Source organism: Haliotis rufescens, unplaced genomic scaffold (genome assembly GCF_023055435.1).
Source record: "Haliotis rufescens isolate VD_foot unplaced genomic scaffold, xgHalRufe1.0.p SCAF_38, whole genome shotgun sequence".
NCBI classification, from domain to species: Eukaryota; Metazoa; Mollusca; class Gastropoda; order Lepetellida; family Haliotidae; genus Haliotis; species Haliotis rufescens.
In genome coordinates, this window is record NW_025964090.1 from 2,313,957 (window position 1) to 2,332,674 (window position 18,718).

At 39.5% G+C, this 18,718-nt stretch overlaps 1 protein-coding gene across 1 annotated transcript; it reads left to right on the forward strand.

Moving 5' to 3' along the window:
• The first annotated feature begins 7,839 nt into the window (after positions 1 to 7,839).
• Positions 7,840 to 13,851, forward strand: LOC124118510 (mitochondrial import inner membrane translocase subunit Tim22-like). Its single transcript, XM_046480631.2, has 4 exons — positions 7,840 to 8,096; positions 10,613 to 10,797; positions 11,881 to 11,953; positions 13,161 to 13,851. Exons 1-4 carry the CDS (start codon positions 7,841 to 7,843, stop codon positions 13,238 to 13,240), a joined length of 594 nt encoding a protein of 197 aa, XP_046336587.2. The 5' UTR covers position 7,840; the 3' UTR covers positions 13,241 to 13,851.
• The last annotated feature ends 4,867 nt before the right edge of the window (positions 13,852 to 18,718 follow it).

Genomic DNA, 18,718 nt, shown 5'->3' on the forward strand with positions numbered 1-18,718 from the left:
TGTGTGTTTCATAGAAGGCGTGAATTATATATAATATATTGATTGTTTGGTATTGGTTTAGTTTTAGTACAATAACTACTAATAGTATTGTTAATGTTGAGTACAGGATGGCGTCGTGGTGTTCATGTTTTCCTCTTTCAGTAAAGATAAAACTACACCCATTTACATAACAGATATGTAAATTTTAGGGTATGATATTATGAAATACTTCCATGTATGAACTATTTTTGAAGATGATATTTTAGCGCAAATTATAATCAGAAACGTATAGCTTTTGGTCCTACTGCTGCAGATCTATGCAATCTTCACTTCCTTAAATCTCACTAGTCTTGGGATCTATGTCATGTATAGAATAATATACTGAACAAAAAACGTTAAGGGTCATGAATATTTTGAGGGACACTTTTATGAAATTGTGTGTCCAGTCTTCATTACCACAAAATATTCTCCAAAATATTCATAATCCCTAACTTCTTTTGTTCAGACGATATAGAACTCATGTCTCCATGGTCAGGCTAAAACTACCAAATGCTGGTCACAATTACGTCGATTTTTAGAATTTGTGGCAAATTATTCTTTCGATACAAGTACATGCTAAGTTCCAGTTGAACCTAACTTGTAGACCTGAATATGTTATCATGGTACTATGTTTGAAATAGGTAATCATGGTCAAAAAGGAAATGCAGAATAATATTCAGATGAGCCTACAATTTCTGTATTGGTCATCCAGCATCTGTATTTATGAATGAATGGTTTAGGACCTTGTCCATTGCTAAATGTTGATGGTGCCAATATGGCGACAACTAGTTCCATTTTCCGTCCAAACAGAACTTCTTCACAGGACAGTGGTTACAATGTGGGTTTTTTCCTTTCAGAACCAAACTGTGCTGTCATAACTGAACTGTTGCTGAGAATTGTTGATTATTTATCCTCTCATCTCATTATCATTGATAGTGTGGAATCCTGGCTCATGAAAATCAGACCTTTTACTCCGATACGATACCTCTGCATGAGGAACTGAGGACACCTCTATAGAAAGTCATGTCAAGTAAACGTTGAGCTGACTTTGATCACCAAACCTAAATGAAAAATGCATGGATTCATAAGCCAATCCATTTCTTTTTCACCTTCATTTGGAAATTTTGACCTTAGCTAAGAAAACGGAGCACAGATTTACATTTGATAGTAGACCCAGACATGGTGCCCCAAAACTCCAGCATGTAGAAAAGATAATAGCACAGCTTGTATATGTTGCATTTGGAACTAGCAACCCATGCTTGCCGTAAAAGGCGACTATGCTTGTCGTAAGAGGCGACTAACTGGATCGGGTGGACTCGCTGACTTGGTTGATGCATGTCATTGTATCCCAATTGCGTAGATCGCTGCTCATGATGTCAATCACTGGATTGTCTGGTCCATACTTGTTTATTTACAGACTGCCGTCATATAGCTGGAATATTGCTGAGTGCAGCATTAAACAACCAACAAAAACAAGCAAAGCATCCCAATAATTTTTGTTTTCGAGTTAGATATCAGATATGTTTGTCTGAATGCTTTACTCACTTAGGGGGTCACGGGTGGCCCAGATGTCTAAGGCGCCGTGATTTCGCTGTGCAGAGTTGCGTCCATTGGGCACGCCAGAAACCTATGATTGTGGGTTCGCATCACGGTTCGCCCCGATTATGTTTCTAGGTTTGTCAGCACCATACCCGTGCACTTGGGTTTCACCGAAGTGGTAAACGTCTGAGACCTGCATCACTTCGGGCTTTCCTCCCACATTAAGCTGACATGCCGCGATATAACTGGAATACTGTTAAAAGCGGCGTTAAACCCAACTCACTCACTCTTTTACTCACTTAGAACCATTTAGAACCAGGATGCTGATTGGCTGATTAGAATGTTCACCTGACACCACCTCCTGTATAGGTGTTTTCGAATATATTCATGCAGAGTAGTATGAGAGTAAAAGATCTGATCTTTATGATATTGGTTTTCTGTCACTTTGGACTGAACTGATTGTGCTGACGAGTGCTAAAATAGATGTTGCATATCTTTAGGTTGTGGACTTAAATTTGATATACCAATTGCTGGGGATGTCATGATTCACCAGTATATCGATGCATCAGTAATATTCTCAGTCGATACGGTATCCAATAAACACTTACCTGTATCGATTCATATTTTGATCCTCTATTGATTCATATTTTGATCCTCTATCGATTCATATTTTGATCCCATATCATTTCTCACATGGAACATTTAATATAATAACATCATGTCTGTTGAAACGCATTTTGTTTGAACAACTTTAGCTTTTATGACCAATCAGCAAGCATTTTGAATAAGTTTTATGACCTCAATATCCTCGCATATTTAATGAGCACTGGTCTGGTTAAGTCATGACACCCTTGTTACATGCAATTCATACTTTTTATGCTATCCAATCAACACTTCTGTTTTCCTGTATACAATGAGGAATATAAAACAAAAAATTCATGCATTATTGACGCAATATCACGATATGTATCATGTCAGGAGATAGTCAGATCATGACATCGTTACCAATTTCAGAAATTCTTTAAATCACACAGGAAGGTTTAATGAAAATACTATGCAACTATGTAATGAAGATTTGATCTATTATTATTTTATAAACATATTCTTAAATCATAAACATGGGTAGGATGGATGTATTCATTGTCTACTTTATTGAATCTTTGCTTGTTTCATTCACGAACAGGCAGTTGAACAACATATAAACATGGCTGTCAGAATAGAGTGTTTGGTTTATGCAGTGTCCACTTTATGGGAGGGCAGGCACATAGACTGCTGACTAGATATGGTGCTGTTTGTGTAATCAGCTTCCACAATAGCTTGGTAGAGTGATGTCTAGTGCATCAGCTATTGGGATATTAAGAGTGGGTATACCAGTGATTCATGGGGACTCATATCAAACCCAGTTTTAGTGAAGTTCGAAACATCTTGCATGTATCAATATGGTTGTGTTATGATGTATTTATATGATGTAAATATTTTTGTCAACCCGATGTATTAATCTACTGTGGCTCACAGGATACACAATTGCTTTTCTCTTTTCTCTTGCTCAAACCATCTCCACACTCGGGACTGCTTGGTGTGTTTCACATCCAATAATCATTTTGAATTCAAATTATGCAAATTATTTCTGTAAACAAAAGTCATATTACATTGAATTGAATCTGTTTGATCTGAAAAGGACTTGAACACTGTGATAACTATAGTCAACACAAGGTTTTGTTAAGCATTAATCAACGATTTCATGATATCACTGACCAAAGTTTCTGCTATATTCATGTAGTCATTATTCTTTCATAATATGTAGAAGGCCCCCAGCACCTCATGCATATTGTAGGAGCTGATTGTGTGGGGATCAGTTGGGTGCAATGTGAGATCTGGCTGATTGTATATCATCATACCCCAAGGTTGGGGATTGTTCATGCTATCAGTCACTGGTTTGTCAGGTCCAGATTCAATCTTTCACAGGCCGCCTTAATGTAGCTGTCATATTGCTGACTTTGGCGTCAAACATCCTCCCACTCACTTACGTAATTCATTTTACCATCGTGTTGTGCTAAGCCATGATTGTTGCGCTCAATATGTGGGATATTTTGTCTCAAATCATTTACAAACGCTTTCTCTTATCCTATTCGGGAGGGCTACCAATTGTTTCCTGGTGATGAGTGCAAAGCAAAACAAATAACATACAAGTCATACATCTGCAGTATCACAGATTTGAAATAAGAAAAGTAGGTGTGGTGGGGTAGCCTTGTGGCTGAAGCGTCCATGCTTACACCGAAGACCTGGTTTCCATTCCCTATACTGACACATACTGTGAAAGTTCTTGTTTGAGTACGTTGCTGCTAAAAGCAAAATAAAACATCACTCGTTCACACACTTACTCGCTCACACACTCTCACACCAAGGGCCAAATTCAGTAGACTTAAAGCAGTGTCCTGGCTAAGATGACTGTCCTATGGGTCAATGCAGGCAGGCAACTATGCAGACTGCCCAAAGTCCCATGTATTTTCTCAATGAGCTCTGATTTCACTGCAGTGTGAAAGAGGGTTATTTGTTGAATTAATGGCAGATGGTTATTTGTGATAGTACCTCTGTCTGTCTTTAACATCTCTTTATGTGCAGTATTTGCAAGCTTGAAATGTGATACAGGAGGTTGGGTGTGATAAAAGGTTTGAAAACTGTATAAACAGTATCCATTTGCCATGATGTTTACCTTGTTCCCAGAGGAGCAAATCACTATGTAACGGCTCCATGACTGTTACAGCAAGCATTCTACCTGTTTTTACTTTTTATCCTTTTGTCTTTTATTTGACTGATGTAACAAGCAGTGGCTCTTAAGAAATTTATTCCTGTTATGTTTACTTATTTATTTATGTTTTCAAAATGTCCGTCCAAATCAGCAGATGATGAAAGCCTATTTTTGAAGATCCTTTTGATTTTTGCACTGTTGAATATCGTTTCAATGCAGTCATCAGTATTGTTTTAGGTATTCAATTTGTATGAAATAAATATAGGGAGGTTTGTCATCAAAAGCTATGAATGTGTTCTGTTGTTTTTGCAGTGAATTACAAGATCGTTTAGTATTATTTAACTATATTCACTTATTATTCTAATCTTAAAGACATGTGGGTAGTTTTTTTCTTGTTTATGATTTAGACATGAAGAGTATAAAACTGACCCAAATCAATTGATCTCTTGCTCTGCTTGGTCTGTTTTTATTCCTTCCGTGGAATAAATGATCAGGTGATTGTGGTAAGAGCTTATTGAAGTGGAGATTGGGTGGTCAAGATATTTGAATATTCCCCTTGTTGGTTAGGTGACCATAAGATTAAATGCTGTTTAGGATCTATTGTTTGATAGGTATTACTTAGAAGTTGAAGGATGACAAAGTAGATACAATTTTTTATGGATAACTACTTCTGTGTTAATTTGCAAAAGGTTACGATAAAAGTAAGTGAAATATCAAAATATTGAAAAACAGACTCCATGTCCCTTATGGGCCACCATACAAAAGTAACCATTTGCTTGATGACCCGTGAAGATCGGGGTAGAATAGGTTTTCAGCAACCCATGACTGCCATAAAAGGCGACTACGCTTGATGTAAGAGGCGATTAACGGGATCGGTGGTCAGGTTCGGTGACTTGGTTGACGTATGTCATCGATCCTAATGATGTGGATCGATGCTCATGATATTAGTCACTGGATTATCTGGTCCAGACTCGTTTTTTCACAGACCGCCGTCATATATCTGGAATTGAGTGCGGCGTTAAACAACAAACCAACCAACCATTTGCTTGATAGTGTTCGGAAACGTATAGTGAAAGAATATATAAGCAGACATCCCCAACTCAACCTTGTCTTCTTTTATCAGTAATGATGATAAACGATGCATCAAGCAAACGGAATAACCCAATATGAAAATGAGATGTCATACTTACCACATTGCTACCTCAGAAAATAAGTGCTTGCTGCAAGCATAAAGATAAAATGAACAATCAGAATTCATATTTATGGACAGGGTATCATGATAAACTTACTGGGAACACCACTGCGGCTATCGGGTCTTAAACCCATAGACGATTCATGCACAGCCCGAAGAACACTATGTAAAACTGAAGGACATGATGGGCTCTTTGAAAGACATGATTTGTCATTAACCAGAACTGACAGCCACTACACAGTATCAAACATTACCCCCAGATGGGTACTTAAATCACTTATATATGTAGGGCCTATAATAAAACCAGACGAGTGCATATTTATATATTTTCTGGGTTAAATTGCTTTTGCTATTGTCCGTCCAGTGGACACACCAACGCACGCACGCACGCACGCACGCACGCACGCACACACACGCACGCACACACTGAAGGTACAAATGGCCCAAGGTTAACACACTCTTTTTTTAAATCCTGGATACGCCTCTGAACCTACGAATTCTAACCTCACATCGGCAGTGAAAATTGATACAGTTGATATGTACTGCTACACAAATTCCAGTCTAAATACTCCCTAGCTGGTTTCAAGACTTCCAAGGTAAATAGCGTGTCTGGAAGTAATTAAAAAAAACAACTAGCAAGTACCATTCGATTTTAAGTTTTAAAACGTTGAAATGTTGTTGGTTTGTCCTGCCTGTTTGGGGTTACTGGGGAGTATTCTTCTGAAATCCAGTATTAATTGTAAAGTACGCCATGGAATGTGAGAGTTGTTTGTTATGGTAACTACTAATGGGCGGACAACGATAGGTACTCAATGTTATTTGTTACCAAGACGTCACTATAGAGCGATCCAGGGGGTATTGCCGTGACCTTGGTCAGTAACTAAGCAAGCATCCTCATCTCCCTAAATAATGGATTAAGATTGAAATTGTGTACAGCATTAGAAGGCCACCGTCTGCCTGATACGATCGCGTACGTTCGGCCTTGCCATTTTATATAGTTAAAGGGCTGTGTGTTAGCCTTGTGGTTAAAGGGTTACCTCGTCACGCCTAAGACCCAGGATCGGTTCTCCACAATTATGGTGAGTGAGTGTGTGAGTTGGGTTTAACGCCGCTTTTAACAGTATTCCAGTTATATCGCAAAGTAGGCGTGAGTCCATAATTGTGGATGGCCCAGGCGTCTAAGGCGCCGCGATTCTCTGAGCAGAGTTGCGTCCCTTGGACACACCAGAAACCTATGATTGCGGGTTCGATTCCCGACCTGCATCACTTCGGGCTTTCCTCCCGCATTAAGCTGACACGCCGCGATATAACTTGAATACTGTTAAAAGCGGCGTTCAACCCAACTCACTCACTCACTCTTTCGAGTAGTATATTAGTATAACAGGACAGGTCAGCTTAAAGTTGGAAGAAGTGGAATGATACACTCGTAGACGTTTACCAAACTCATGGGCGTAGTAGGTAAAGGGATGTCAGACAACGATTATATTCGTTTTGGATCGGATTAGAACAAGGACCGGCGGCTATTGGCATAGATCAATTAGCCAACCCCGTTACCACGTCGTATATAGGGATGCTGTAGCAGTGGTGACGATGATGAAGGGACGCCAATAAGACGTACTATTTCAGCTAATAATAATGCTTTAAAAGCATCTGATTTGTTTTTTTAAACTCTAAAACTAAATTGAATTGGTCACAAGTGTGAGCCCCGTGAAGAGCAGGGTAGAATAGGTCTTCAGCAACCCATGCGACTGCGACTGTGCTTGTCGTAAGAGGCGACTAACGGGATCGGGTGGTCAGGCTCGTGACTTGGCTGATGCATGTCATCGTATCCCAGTTGCGTAGATCGATGCTCATGATGCCAATCACTGGATTGTCTGGTCCAGACTCGATTATTTACAGACCGCCGTCATATTGAGGTACAATTCTTTACCCTGCATTCGCCTTTGGCTTGATTGAAATGTAACGTAATTTCATTGTCGTTGCGAACTAGAAACAACCCGGTTTGAACCCTTTTGAATACAGAGACATGGCTATATTAATTCAATGATTTAAAGTAGACTCTGAAAAAACCCACACACACCAAGGGTGACTTGCGTCTTCTAGTGCCTGAATCAATTCTGACATTTTGAATACTCACATAGAATAAAGATAGAAACTGAAATGTGTTGACATCAGTCAGAAGCGGGCGAAAAACACAATGAGTTTATCGTTAAAAAATAAAAATACTGAAAAAGTGTCTTCTCAAAAGTTATTTTTTATCAATGTTCGTAAACTTTACAACCCACAGTGGGCCCCAATTCGTTTTCGTCAAATATTCATTCCCACTTTTCAATCGCAGCAAAATGGCTGCGCCCATGGAGAGCACGGCTGCGGGAATGCATGAACCCCAAGACGAAACAAATGTATCAAAACTCGAAATGAAAGATGTGCAGAACTTTAATTTTATTCTTGACAATGTGATTGGTGAGAAAAAACACAGATCTCGCGTTATGATGCCACTCGGGACATTTCCTCAGATGGCGAAGTCAAAGGAAGAAATAATAATTTCAAGAGCCTTCGAGAGCTGTACTTTCAAATCAGTTGCAAGTTGTGTTATTGGTAAGGAGTTACGCAACGGGAAAATTAACAAAGATTATTGATAAGTAACGGTGACATTAAAATCAGGGCATGTTTATTTCTGTTTGGAAAAAACGGTTGAAGTGTCGTAAAATCTGGTTGAATGACGCACTCGTGTTTACAAGGGCACGGGGGGTGACATTATATTTCGATTTCATCAGTTTATTCAGTGAATGTTACCTTTGTCTAATTTTATTTAAATCCAAAGTGTTAAGAAAAAGAGTATGTTTTTATATCTAATATGACAACATTGTATTTGAGAAACAAATATCTTTATCCCTCTCGATAGACATAAGTTGCTGTTGGTGTCAATGGCGAGGTGTACTTCAGATATTTGCTTCATGTACCTTTCTGTATAATGTTTATATGCAAATATAACCTAGTGAGACAATATTAGCGGCACTAAATCAACATTGTAGGGTATTAAGGTTATACATGACTGAGTGTATGTGACACCCAATCTCAAACGCTTTTCTTGCATTTGAAATTTATAGACCAGCGACACATATCAATCAGTGTTTATTGTTTCAAGGTCAACTGATCCATAATCTGTACAATCATAATAGTACAATTTTGTGGCACATATTCATTTACATCACATCTTCACTATGAGACCTTTATTAACATCAGGGCCGTATACATCTCCACATGTTTTCGACCCCCTAAACAATATGTAACCACACACTTTATGATGTAATCAAGGTAGACGCTTCAAAGCCAAGTGAAAACAAAGTGTTCGCCACTCTCCACTGAGTTTACGTCAGGAATATTAAGTTACACAGGGAAAGATATTCAATAAGTAATGGAAACATACCTCAAAACTTACCTTTTCACTGATGCACATTTAAATATAATTTGATCTGATGAAGAGTTTGCTTCAGAACAATCCTATGCACTGGTGATGCTTTGGCTGCTGTTAGTAAACTTCCAGTCTGTAATGTCATGTGACTGATCATGAGAGTGGGAGTTGGTGTTTGTACGTGCGCTTACTGACTTTATGCGTATTTCGCACATGGGCATGCCAGGCCCGTTAGGGGTTTTACTGAGGAGGGTATGTCCGAAAAGAAAGGGCAACCCGGGGGACTTTAGGTTGTTTATTTAATTTGACTGATCATGTTGTGCATCTATTTTTAACTGGAGGGGCTCAAAATTAGGTGATGGCAACAAGATGGCACCTGTTTGACACCGTCTCACTTGGCAGGGTTAGAAATTGGCACTAGTCCTATAGTCCTTGCCAAACTGCCCAATAGTAAAGGTATCCTAAGGACTAGTAGAATTTTGACATTTTTAAAGGTTTTGCTATATGCTAGCATTATAAGGACTAGTGGACTGAAACTGTTAGTTTCTACCGCTGCTTGGCGAGGTATTATAAAGATTAAATTGGCAAGATGTTGTTATTTGACTATCTAGTCGTAAACAGAAATAAATATTCTCAAAGGTAATACTTAATTTTAGTGTATTGCGAATATTGGACACATAATAAGATATAATTCTTAGGGGCTCGAAAACACAGTATGCAAGGATATATTGCCAGGCTGTGGTACATTTGTGTACTGTAAATCTTGAAATTTATGCATCTTCAAATTAATACAACTGCTGACACCTAGCCAAAAAAGCGACTTAAAATCAATGCCACTATCACGACCCCATCCCCAGTGGAATGATATATATCCATCCTTAATCCAATCAAACACAAATAGCACTGTTTTTTAGCACCGAGTAAAGCACTTCCGTATTAACAATAAACAGTGTTTTCCTAAAAACAATACATAGTTTATATGTCTATTCTGTTGACTGGCATTAAGGAAGTTCAAAGGCAATAAGATAACTGAACCAACAACATTTCACCGATTGGAGTGGTCAACGATGCCTAGTTTGACACGAGTGGGGAGAACTCTTGACCCAAAAAATTATCAAATTTGATGTCCATTACTTATAAGCCAATTCTATTAAAACTGGTGAGTTATATAAGATCATGTATGGAAATGTTCCACTGACATGTTTTCTCCTATTGTATCTTATTCCTGTATCCAATTACATCTCTGTATCACTGCCGTGATTTACGAGAATAAACATCATTCATTCATTCACCCCAGCAGGAATAACTCACCGGATGCCTATTGTGTAATTCCTATTCTTTAAATGACATTGTTCTGTACTTGTTACAACTGCTGCTCAATAAACCGGGTTTGTGTATATGTTCAAGTTGATATTTCTGCTATCCAAAGTGTGCAGCAAGGCCGTCTAATCGTTAATGTGAACAAAGACCACTCGCATATTTTGCATTTGATTCATGCTCATGTTCTTTTCAACATTTACAGTACACGCAAGTATTGTGGGTATATTTGGTTATTCAGAATGGTACCTGGGCTACATATCTGTAGTACTTACATCCACGACCCCAACAGCACAAGTAAGGGTTTTTTTCAAAGTCACAAATATTCTTTCAATGCTGAACAATGTGTTTTAATATGCATTGTTGACATTCTGTTGCTCAGGTTTTGGGGTGGGAGCAGCGTTTGGGTTGTTCACAGCAGGTGTGGACCCGATGTCGACAATCAGCACAGAGACCCCAACAACTCGGATGGTGCTGAAGGAAATGAAGCTCCGATCCATCTCTTACGGGAAAAACTTTGCTGTGGTGGGCTGCATGTTTGCTGGCACTGAGTGTTTACTGGAATCTGTGAGTTTGGGATCTGAGGGTCGTTAGCATCACACACAGGGGTCACTGTTGAAGCATTTTGATTTTTTTGTCTTCAACCAAATTTTCAGTTTGACAATCTCAATCTTTATTACTCCTACAGGAAATTTGACAAAGACTTAGAGAAGATATGTGTTGGTCCAAGGGGAGATAATTTTGTAGTGAAAATTCACTCAATCTTATCCTTTTGTCAAGGGTGATTTTTGAAAGGACATATAAAGATAATTAAGTGTTAGTTTTGCTGTGCAGAGTTGCATGCCTTAGGTGTAAAAGAAACCAATGATTGTGGTTTGGAATCCAAGTTCGCCCTGATTATGTTTCTTGGTTGTCAGCACCATACTTGTCTTGTGAGTTTAGGGGTGGTCGGGTAGCCTTGTGGTTAAAGCGTTCGCTCGTCATGCCTAAGACCCGGATTCAATTCCCGACATGGGTACAATGTGTCAAGCCCATTTCTGGTGTCCCCCGCTGTGATATTGCTGGAATATTGCTAAAAGGGGTGTAAAACCACAGTCACTCACTCACTCTTGTGAGTTTAACCAAAATGGTATACGTCTATGGCCTATATCACTTCGGGTTTTCCTCCCTCATCAAGCAGAGACCCGTGAAGATTCCGGGGTAGAATAGGTCTTCAGCAACCCATTCTTGCCGTAAAAGGCGACTAACGGGATCGGGTGGTCAGGCTCGCTGACTTGGTTGATACATGTCATCGATCTTAATTGCGTGGATCGATGCTCATGATGTCAATCACTGGATTGTCTGGTCCAGATTCGATTATTTACAGACCGCCGTCATACAGCTGTAATATTGCTGAGTGCGGCGTTAAACAACAAACAAATCATCAAGCAGACATGCTGTGATATAGTGGGGGTGATTTAAATGCTGTTCAAAGTGGTATGAAACCCAACTGACTCACTCTTGGCAAGTTTATGTTCATCCACAGGGTATTATTATCAAATCATTGGGTACACTGCCTTCAGGGATGATTCTATAGGCATTGATCTCAAACACAGAAGATACGTAAGTCTATACATGGTCCTTTAACTCACCTGACCATGTGTGTTCCAGTACAGAGGCAAGAGCGAGTTGTCAAATGGAACACTGTCTGGGGGCATCGTGGGTGGCGTTCTTGGTTTGAGAGGTAAGCAAGACATATTTCTGAAGACATAGGGTCAGAGAAGTAGTCAACTCAAACAGTTACCAAGTTAATTTGTTTTAGTCTTTGAGTTATTATCCTTGTTGAAGTTACCATTGGAGTCCGAGCTGATGACAGTGAGTGACAGCTACTTGACAGGGGACTTGACAGCTAATTGACACTATCAGTGTATGCGGAACTTGTTTGAGTTACCAATACAATCTCATTAAGATCGGATATTTTAGCCCAGATACCTCTCTGTATGGAGATCTGACAAATCCTCCATTGGAGTTCGAGCTAATGACAGTGAGTGACAGCTACTTGACAATGGACTTGACAGCTAATTGACACTATCAGTGTATGCAGAACTTGTTGAAGTTACCAATACAATCTCATTAAGATCGGCTATTTTAGCCCAGATACCTCTCTGTATGGAGATCTGAAAAATCCTCCATTGGAGACTGAGGTCATGTTAGGTGAATAAGCTTTGACCTGAATGAAGTATGCTTGACTTCTTGAAAAAATTGATGTCAACTTTGTAAAACGATTCAGTTTCATTGTTTTCCCACTCCCAATTTGTCAAAAACTTCTTAACAAAAGCAAACTCACACAGAACACTAATATTCCTTCAATGGACAGGGTGCATAAAATATCCACATCATAACAGGGTCGGTATTATTTTATTATTGTATTGGAACTGTCTAGTTATGTTCATTTTCAAGATACAGAATGAAGTTGAGGTCCTTTGAATGAATGATCACTTATACCTTGGATCTAGACACTTCCAAGGTCTGTTTAGAAAGTCCACTGTGAACTCCTGTGAACTGATTGTCAGATCTTCACAGGGAGTTATCTGATGGGAGTTAAGGATGTAATTTGTTTAAGATTGTCACCAACACATTAAGTGTAGCATTGGAAATCAACCGATAGCCTATAGCTTTGAGCATTGGGCAAGTATAATCATAGTTGGCTAGTAGAATCTGTTCTTTAGTACACATATTGGCTAGTGTCCATTTCTATACTGCACAAAAAACATTAGGGATAATGAATATTTTGGGGAATATGTTTTTGTAGTGAAGACCGAGCACACAATTTCATAAAAATATCAAGCAAAATATTCATGTCCCTATTTATATTCAGCACATGAATGTCAAGCCCTGAGAATGTCAAGCCCTGGATTGAAACCTACAAGTAGCCCTTGCTATTGTTTCAGCTGGACTGAAGGCTGGCCTGTTGGGGGCAGCTGGATTTGCCCTGTTCTCTACAGCTATAGACTACTACTTCAGACACTGACACCCATCAGCTGATGACAGTGAGTGACAGTGAGTGACAGCTACTAGACAGGGGAATTGACAGCTAATTGACACTATCAGTGTATGTGAAACTGTTTCCAGCTGCGGTTCACCACATCATTCATGCTTTGGACACCTTGGTACAGAGCTGAAAACACATCACAAGGAATGTTTCTTTTAAAAATGAGAAATTGGTCCAGGATATCATGTTTGTGATTTTTCAGTAGGTTTACCTAGGTAAGAACAGTTCAGAAGCCCTGCTTGTATCCTGAATATAGTCATCTTCCTGGGTCAAGAGAGTCCACTAGCCTCCATCAGAGTCTAGGTTTCACCCTTGCCATTTCAAGCCTTCTTTTCTGTGCTAAAACAGACATGCTCGGGGTTGGACTATCCTCTATTATTGTAAGTGTGGCATCAATAAGTATCTTTACTGTAGTAATTTGTCATTTTGTTTGCCAGGGATGAAATCTGAAATCTCTTTGTTATCTCAAGTCTTTGAAAGGCATTTAAAAGTGATACACATAAGGAAGAGAATATTTGGACGTCAACTTCTATATTATGAGGTACACAACGTTTCGGAGTATATGCTTACTCCTTCATCAGGTGAATGGATGCTTTTGTTATCTTATTACTTTTGTTCGTCATACAGGTACATGTATATGCTCTCTGCCTCATAGCATCCATTCACCTGATGAAGGAGTAAGCATTTACTCCGAAATGTTGTGTACCTCATGATAAAAAAGTTGACATCCATAAATTCTCTTCCTTATTTGTTAACTGATCGACCAGGTCGTCTGCTGTGGTAGTCATCATTTTGGAGCTATTCAGAATAATAGCAGTGATGTGATTGGATATCGCATTTTCATCACAAGGGGCACAGTTCGTTTTCTACACTGGGTAGCACCACGGTCGAGCCAAGAATAGTAGGCTTGAAATGGCAAGGTTGAAATCTAGGCTTTGATACAGACAAGAGGAAACTCTTGGCATGGGTAGATTTAGTAAAGTGGAGCTGATTGAACAATGTTCCAGCCGAAGAGATATTGCTGAATATATCTGTGGTGGATATGGGTCTGGAGTCATGGCTGTTTTTGAGATATTGCTGAATATATCTGTGGTGTATATGGGTCTGGAGTCATGGCTGTTTTTGTAAAACAGTGTTTATTATTTTGTTTTTTTTGTGAACTATGTTTAAGCAGCCCCTGTGGTTTCTCAAATTTGAGCTCCACTGCAGCAATTCGTTTTCTCAACCATGTGCAAAAGACAGATGTTAGAGTGAGTGAGTGGGTTGGGGTTAACATCGCTTTTAACAGTATTCCAGTTATATCACAGCGTGTCAGCTTAATGTGGGAGGAAAGCCCAAAGTGATGCAGGTCTCAGATGTTCACGACTTCGGTGAAACCCACAAGCACGGGTATGGTGCTGACAAACCTAGAAACATAATTGGGGCGAACCCACAATCATAGGTTTTTGGCGTACCCAAGGGACGCAACTCTGCACAGCGAAATGGAGCGCCTTAGATGACTGGGCCCTCTGGGCCCCCTAGATGTTAGGGACTTCATACCTGATATTCCTCCTATATTCTAAGGGACTTTTCTGTCCTATGAATGTATGACCTTGAAGTTCTCACAAAAGCATGAACCAAGCATCAAGAAAGCTTGTGAATACCATAACTTGAGTATTTATGAACTGAATTTGATGAAACTTAATAAACATGATCTCTAAGGTTGGGTCTCAATCATATTTTTGGTGCCTTCCACGTAAAGGTCAAGATCACTAGAGGTCAAATTTTGAAACATGGTTCAAATGTAATGAAATTCAGATGAATTCATTAAAATGCCAAAGGTTTTTGCACTCAGTTAACTCAAAGTAACTAACTCAACACTTATCATGTCGTAATTGTGTCAAGGTCGCTTTGAAGGTCATTTACCCATGAAATGATTGGTGAATAAGTTTCGTTTCTGGAAGTATTATTAGTGTGATATGGAGAAATTTGATTTGTAACACAATCATAGTTTGCAAGAAGTAATGTTCCTGCATGTGATTGGGTGATATTGAAGGTCAAGGTCAGTTGGTGGGACATAGACATCCCCAAAAGCTTGTGTATAGTCTATATCTTGAACATTTTTTATAGGAATTTGATAAAACATTACATATGTGATAGCAGTTTATGGCTGAGATTGAAGGTCAATAAACCAGAAGTGCATATAACTTATAACTTTGTTATCAAATTGCTAGAGGCATGGCACTTTCTGTTTAAAGTAAAACTCATAGTTTTGTTCATAGCTAAGGTAGGTATAGGCACAGGTTTTTACTGTTCAAAGTTCTACTTGGGTGTTGGGGTAGCCTAGTGGTTTAAGTGTTGGCTCCTCACCCTAAAAACCCGGGTTTGATTCCCCACCTGGGTACAATGTGTGCAGCACATTTTCAGGTGTCCCCGTTGATATTTCTCGAATATTGTTCAAAGCGGTGTAAAACCATACTCACTCACTCCAAGTTCTACTGCATTAGGCAAGGTGTGAGGTCAACTGTCACCAGATTAGTGACATCAAAATGCTTCATGATACATGTTTTTGGTTGGGATGGGAGTGCTTCTGTGAATATATCAGTGTATATAAGTGTTTAATTCTTGAATGGATAAAGTGAGTTAATGTGCGTGTATAGTGCTTGAATGCAAGATGAAGAATAAAATATGTCAAAATGACAGTTGTGTTTTCATTTTCTGACAATATGAAAAGGCACAAAATGTGTAATACTCACTCTCACACACTGTGAGACTTTTTTGGAGACAGGATATTTTGTTAGTCACTGCTTTAAAACATGCATTTTATTCTGTGAAAGGTGGAACCCAACAATTGTGTTTCTTTCCAAACACATTGTGTTTCAGGACATTCAGTGCATAATGTATTTTTGGGATAAAACCTGGAGAAAAGTTGTTGTTTTTTCTGAAACTTCCAGGCCCCACCCATCATATCAAATGATGGATCTTCGAAGACCAGGTGCATTTTTCATAATGTCATGTTTGTGCGATTCGGCTGAAAAAAGAAACTGAAACGGACGTAAAATATTCACAAAGGCATTCCATCGTATCCAAATGCTTCATCTGAAACAGAATTCCAAACAATATCTCTGGTAAGTGTGCAGTTATTAAATAGGGGGATAAACTGATACCCTCTCACGTCTAAAACTTAATTATGAAATTGTTGACATCCACAAGGTATCATTTATATATCATTTTTTTCTTTAACCTATGATGGAGATGCGTTTATTTTCAGAAAAAAGGTCCATTATTATTGACTGCAAGTGCCCTAAAAAAATTATTTTGCTTTATCTAAAACTTGCAAACCTATTATGCCTCCACCCCAAAAATTAAGAGGAATTGCGATTTTTATCCGACATTGATCTTCTGAACTGCTCCCTAACGTTTGTTAGCGGTGCACGGGTGGCCCAGTCGCGTAAGAATCCGCATTTCGTTGTTTAAAGTTGCGTGATAAAGGCGTGCTGTAACCTTTGATTGTAGTTTCGATTACCAGATTCGCCCAGATTTACTTCTAGGTTTATCAGAACCATACCGGTTTTGTCAAAGTGGTAAACGTCTGAGCCCTGCATCATACGGTGCGAGCGGAACATTCAGACTTGGGCATGGACGAGTCTAAATTTACTACCCGGGTACCCACCCCCCTATTACCCGACCCTACACGGGTACCCGCTGTAGGTATCAAGAGATAGGTACAAAATGTCCGATTGGGAAACGTTTGACCGTACTCCTGTCAAAATGTATTGATTGAAGTTTTATCTTTATGCAAACATATAAAGTCAGGAGGAATGTGTGCATAGTCAGAAAGAAATGTGAACATTTGTCACTTATAGTGTAACCACAGAGTTCTAGATAATTTTTGCCATTAAACAATATATCACGTGACTAACCGCGGGTCCGGGTAGTTCTGTGGGTACCCGGGTCCTACTCAGTACCCATCCGACCCGAGTACCGAGTTAACCTTCCAAGCCCTAATTCAGACAAGCATATTTGATTTCTGTACGATGTATCTCGTAATCGAATACAATCGGGGAAATCCGAAGGAAAATTAGCAACTCCGACATCATATTGTGGATATTTTATACATCCGTTCGTTTCTGATAGCCAAGGCGTCTGCACACAATATGGTGTCGTGGGTAAATGTGTGTCATGTGTGGGTTTTCTTTGGCTAAGATCGACATAACCGAATCTGTTTTTTTTAAAGCTTACATCTGATTGGCTCAAGAACTCACACCTCCTTCTTGAGATTGGGGATGTCTCAGCATGAGGGGGCACGGGTGGCCCAGTCGTCTAAGGCGCCGCAATTTGCTGTGCAGAGTTGCGTCCCTTGGGCACGCCAGAAACCTATGATTGTGGGTTCGAATCCCGATTCGCCCCGATTGTTTCTAGGTTTGTCAGCACCATACCCGTGCTCGTGGGTTTCACCGAAGTGGTAAACGTCTGAGACCTGCATCACTTCGGGCTTTCCTCCCAGGTTAGGTGACGAGCTGTGATATAACTGGAATACTGTTAAAAGCAGCGATGAGCCCAACTAACTCACTCAGTCACTCAGCATGACAGTTGACCGCAAGGAACTCTTGGTAGATGAGTGTTTTAGATTGAGCGGTCATAGTTCACATGACCCAACCTTGTTTGGATGTGTCCTCAGATCTTCACGTCGAGAGGCCACGCATCGGAGTAATATATCTAATGAGATTGACCAATCGAGTATATAATAATTATGACTTAGCACTAATACATCGTAGATCAAACTCTCTTTACTAATAAGATAGCTACGCGATAAATCGCAAAGAACAATGACGAACAAAACGTGGTTTATTTCACGATGAAACATTGTCTTATCATGACGTCATTTCTGTAGATTCGAACATGCGCTCGCAACTTGATGACGTCGTATATATGACCGGGAAAAAGCAGGCGAGGGAGCCTGCACCTTTGCTGTTTTATTCCTTCCCGGCCTTCGGTCTCAAAGGGTTGTTTGGACAATGAATTAGCATGAGTTTCGCTAAATGTCCTGTGCATGACGATACACGTGAGCAGAAAGGGAATTCCCTCGACTGTAATATTGGGATTACCCGACATTCCGTAGTTATAAAAGTAGTCTGCCTCAGTGGGCGTTGCTAATTGTTTTGCATTCATTGGGAAAAGCATTCAATAACACGTGACCAATTCAGTTAATCAGAATGCAAGAAATTCAATGAACACAACGAAAATTTAATTATTTAAGAATTGACTTTCACTTTGTGTGAGTTCATTGGAGTATGAACCTTCACAGAATGAGATCCAAACTGTACGTCGGAGCTAAAGCGCTTGGTTCCAGATTAAAATAAAGAGGTATCTACTCTACAGTGGTCAGTGGGATTACATCAAATTTCAAAACACAGTAGGTTTATCTCACACTCCGGCGCAGTGGTGACTCAGCATAACACTATGCTGGCTGGCTGC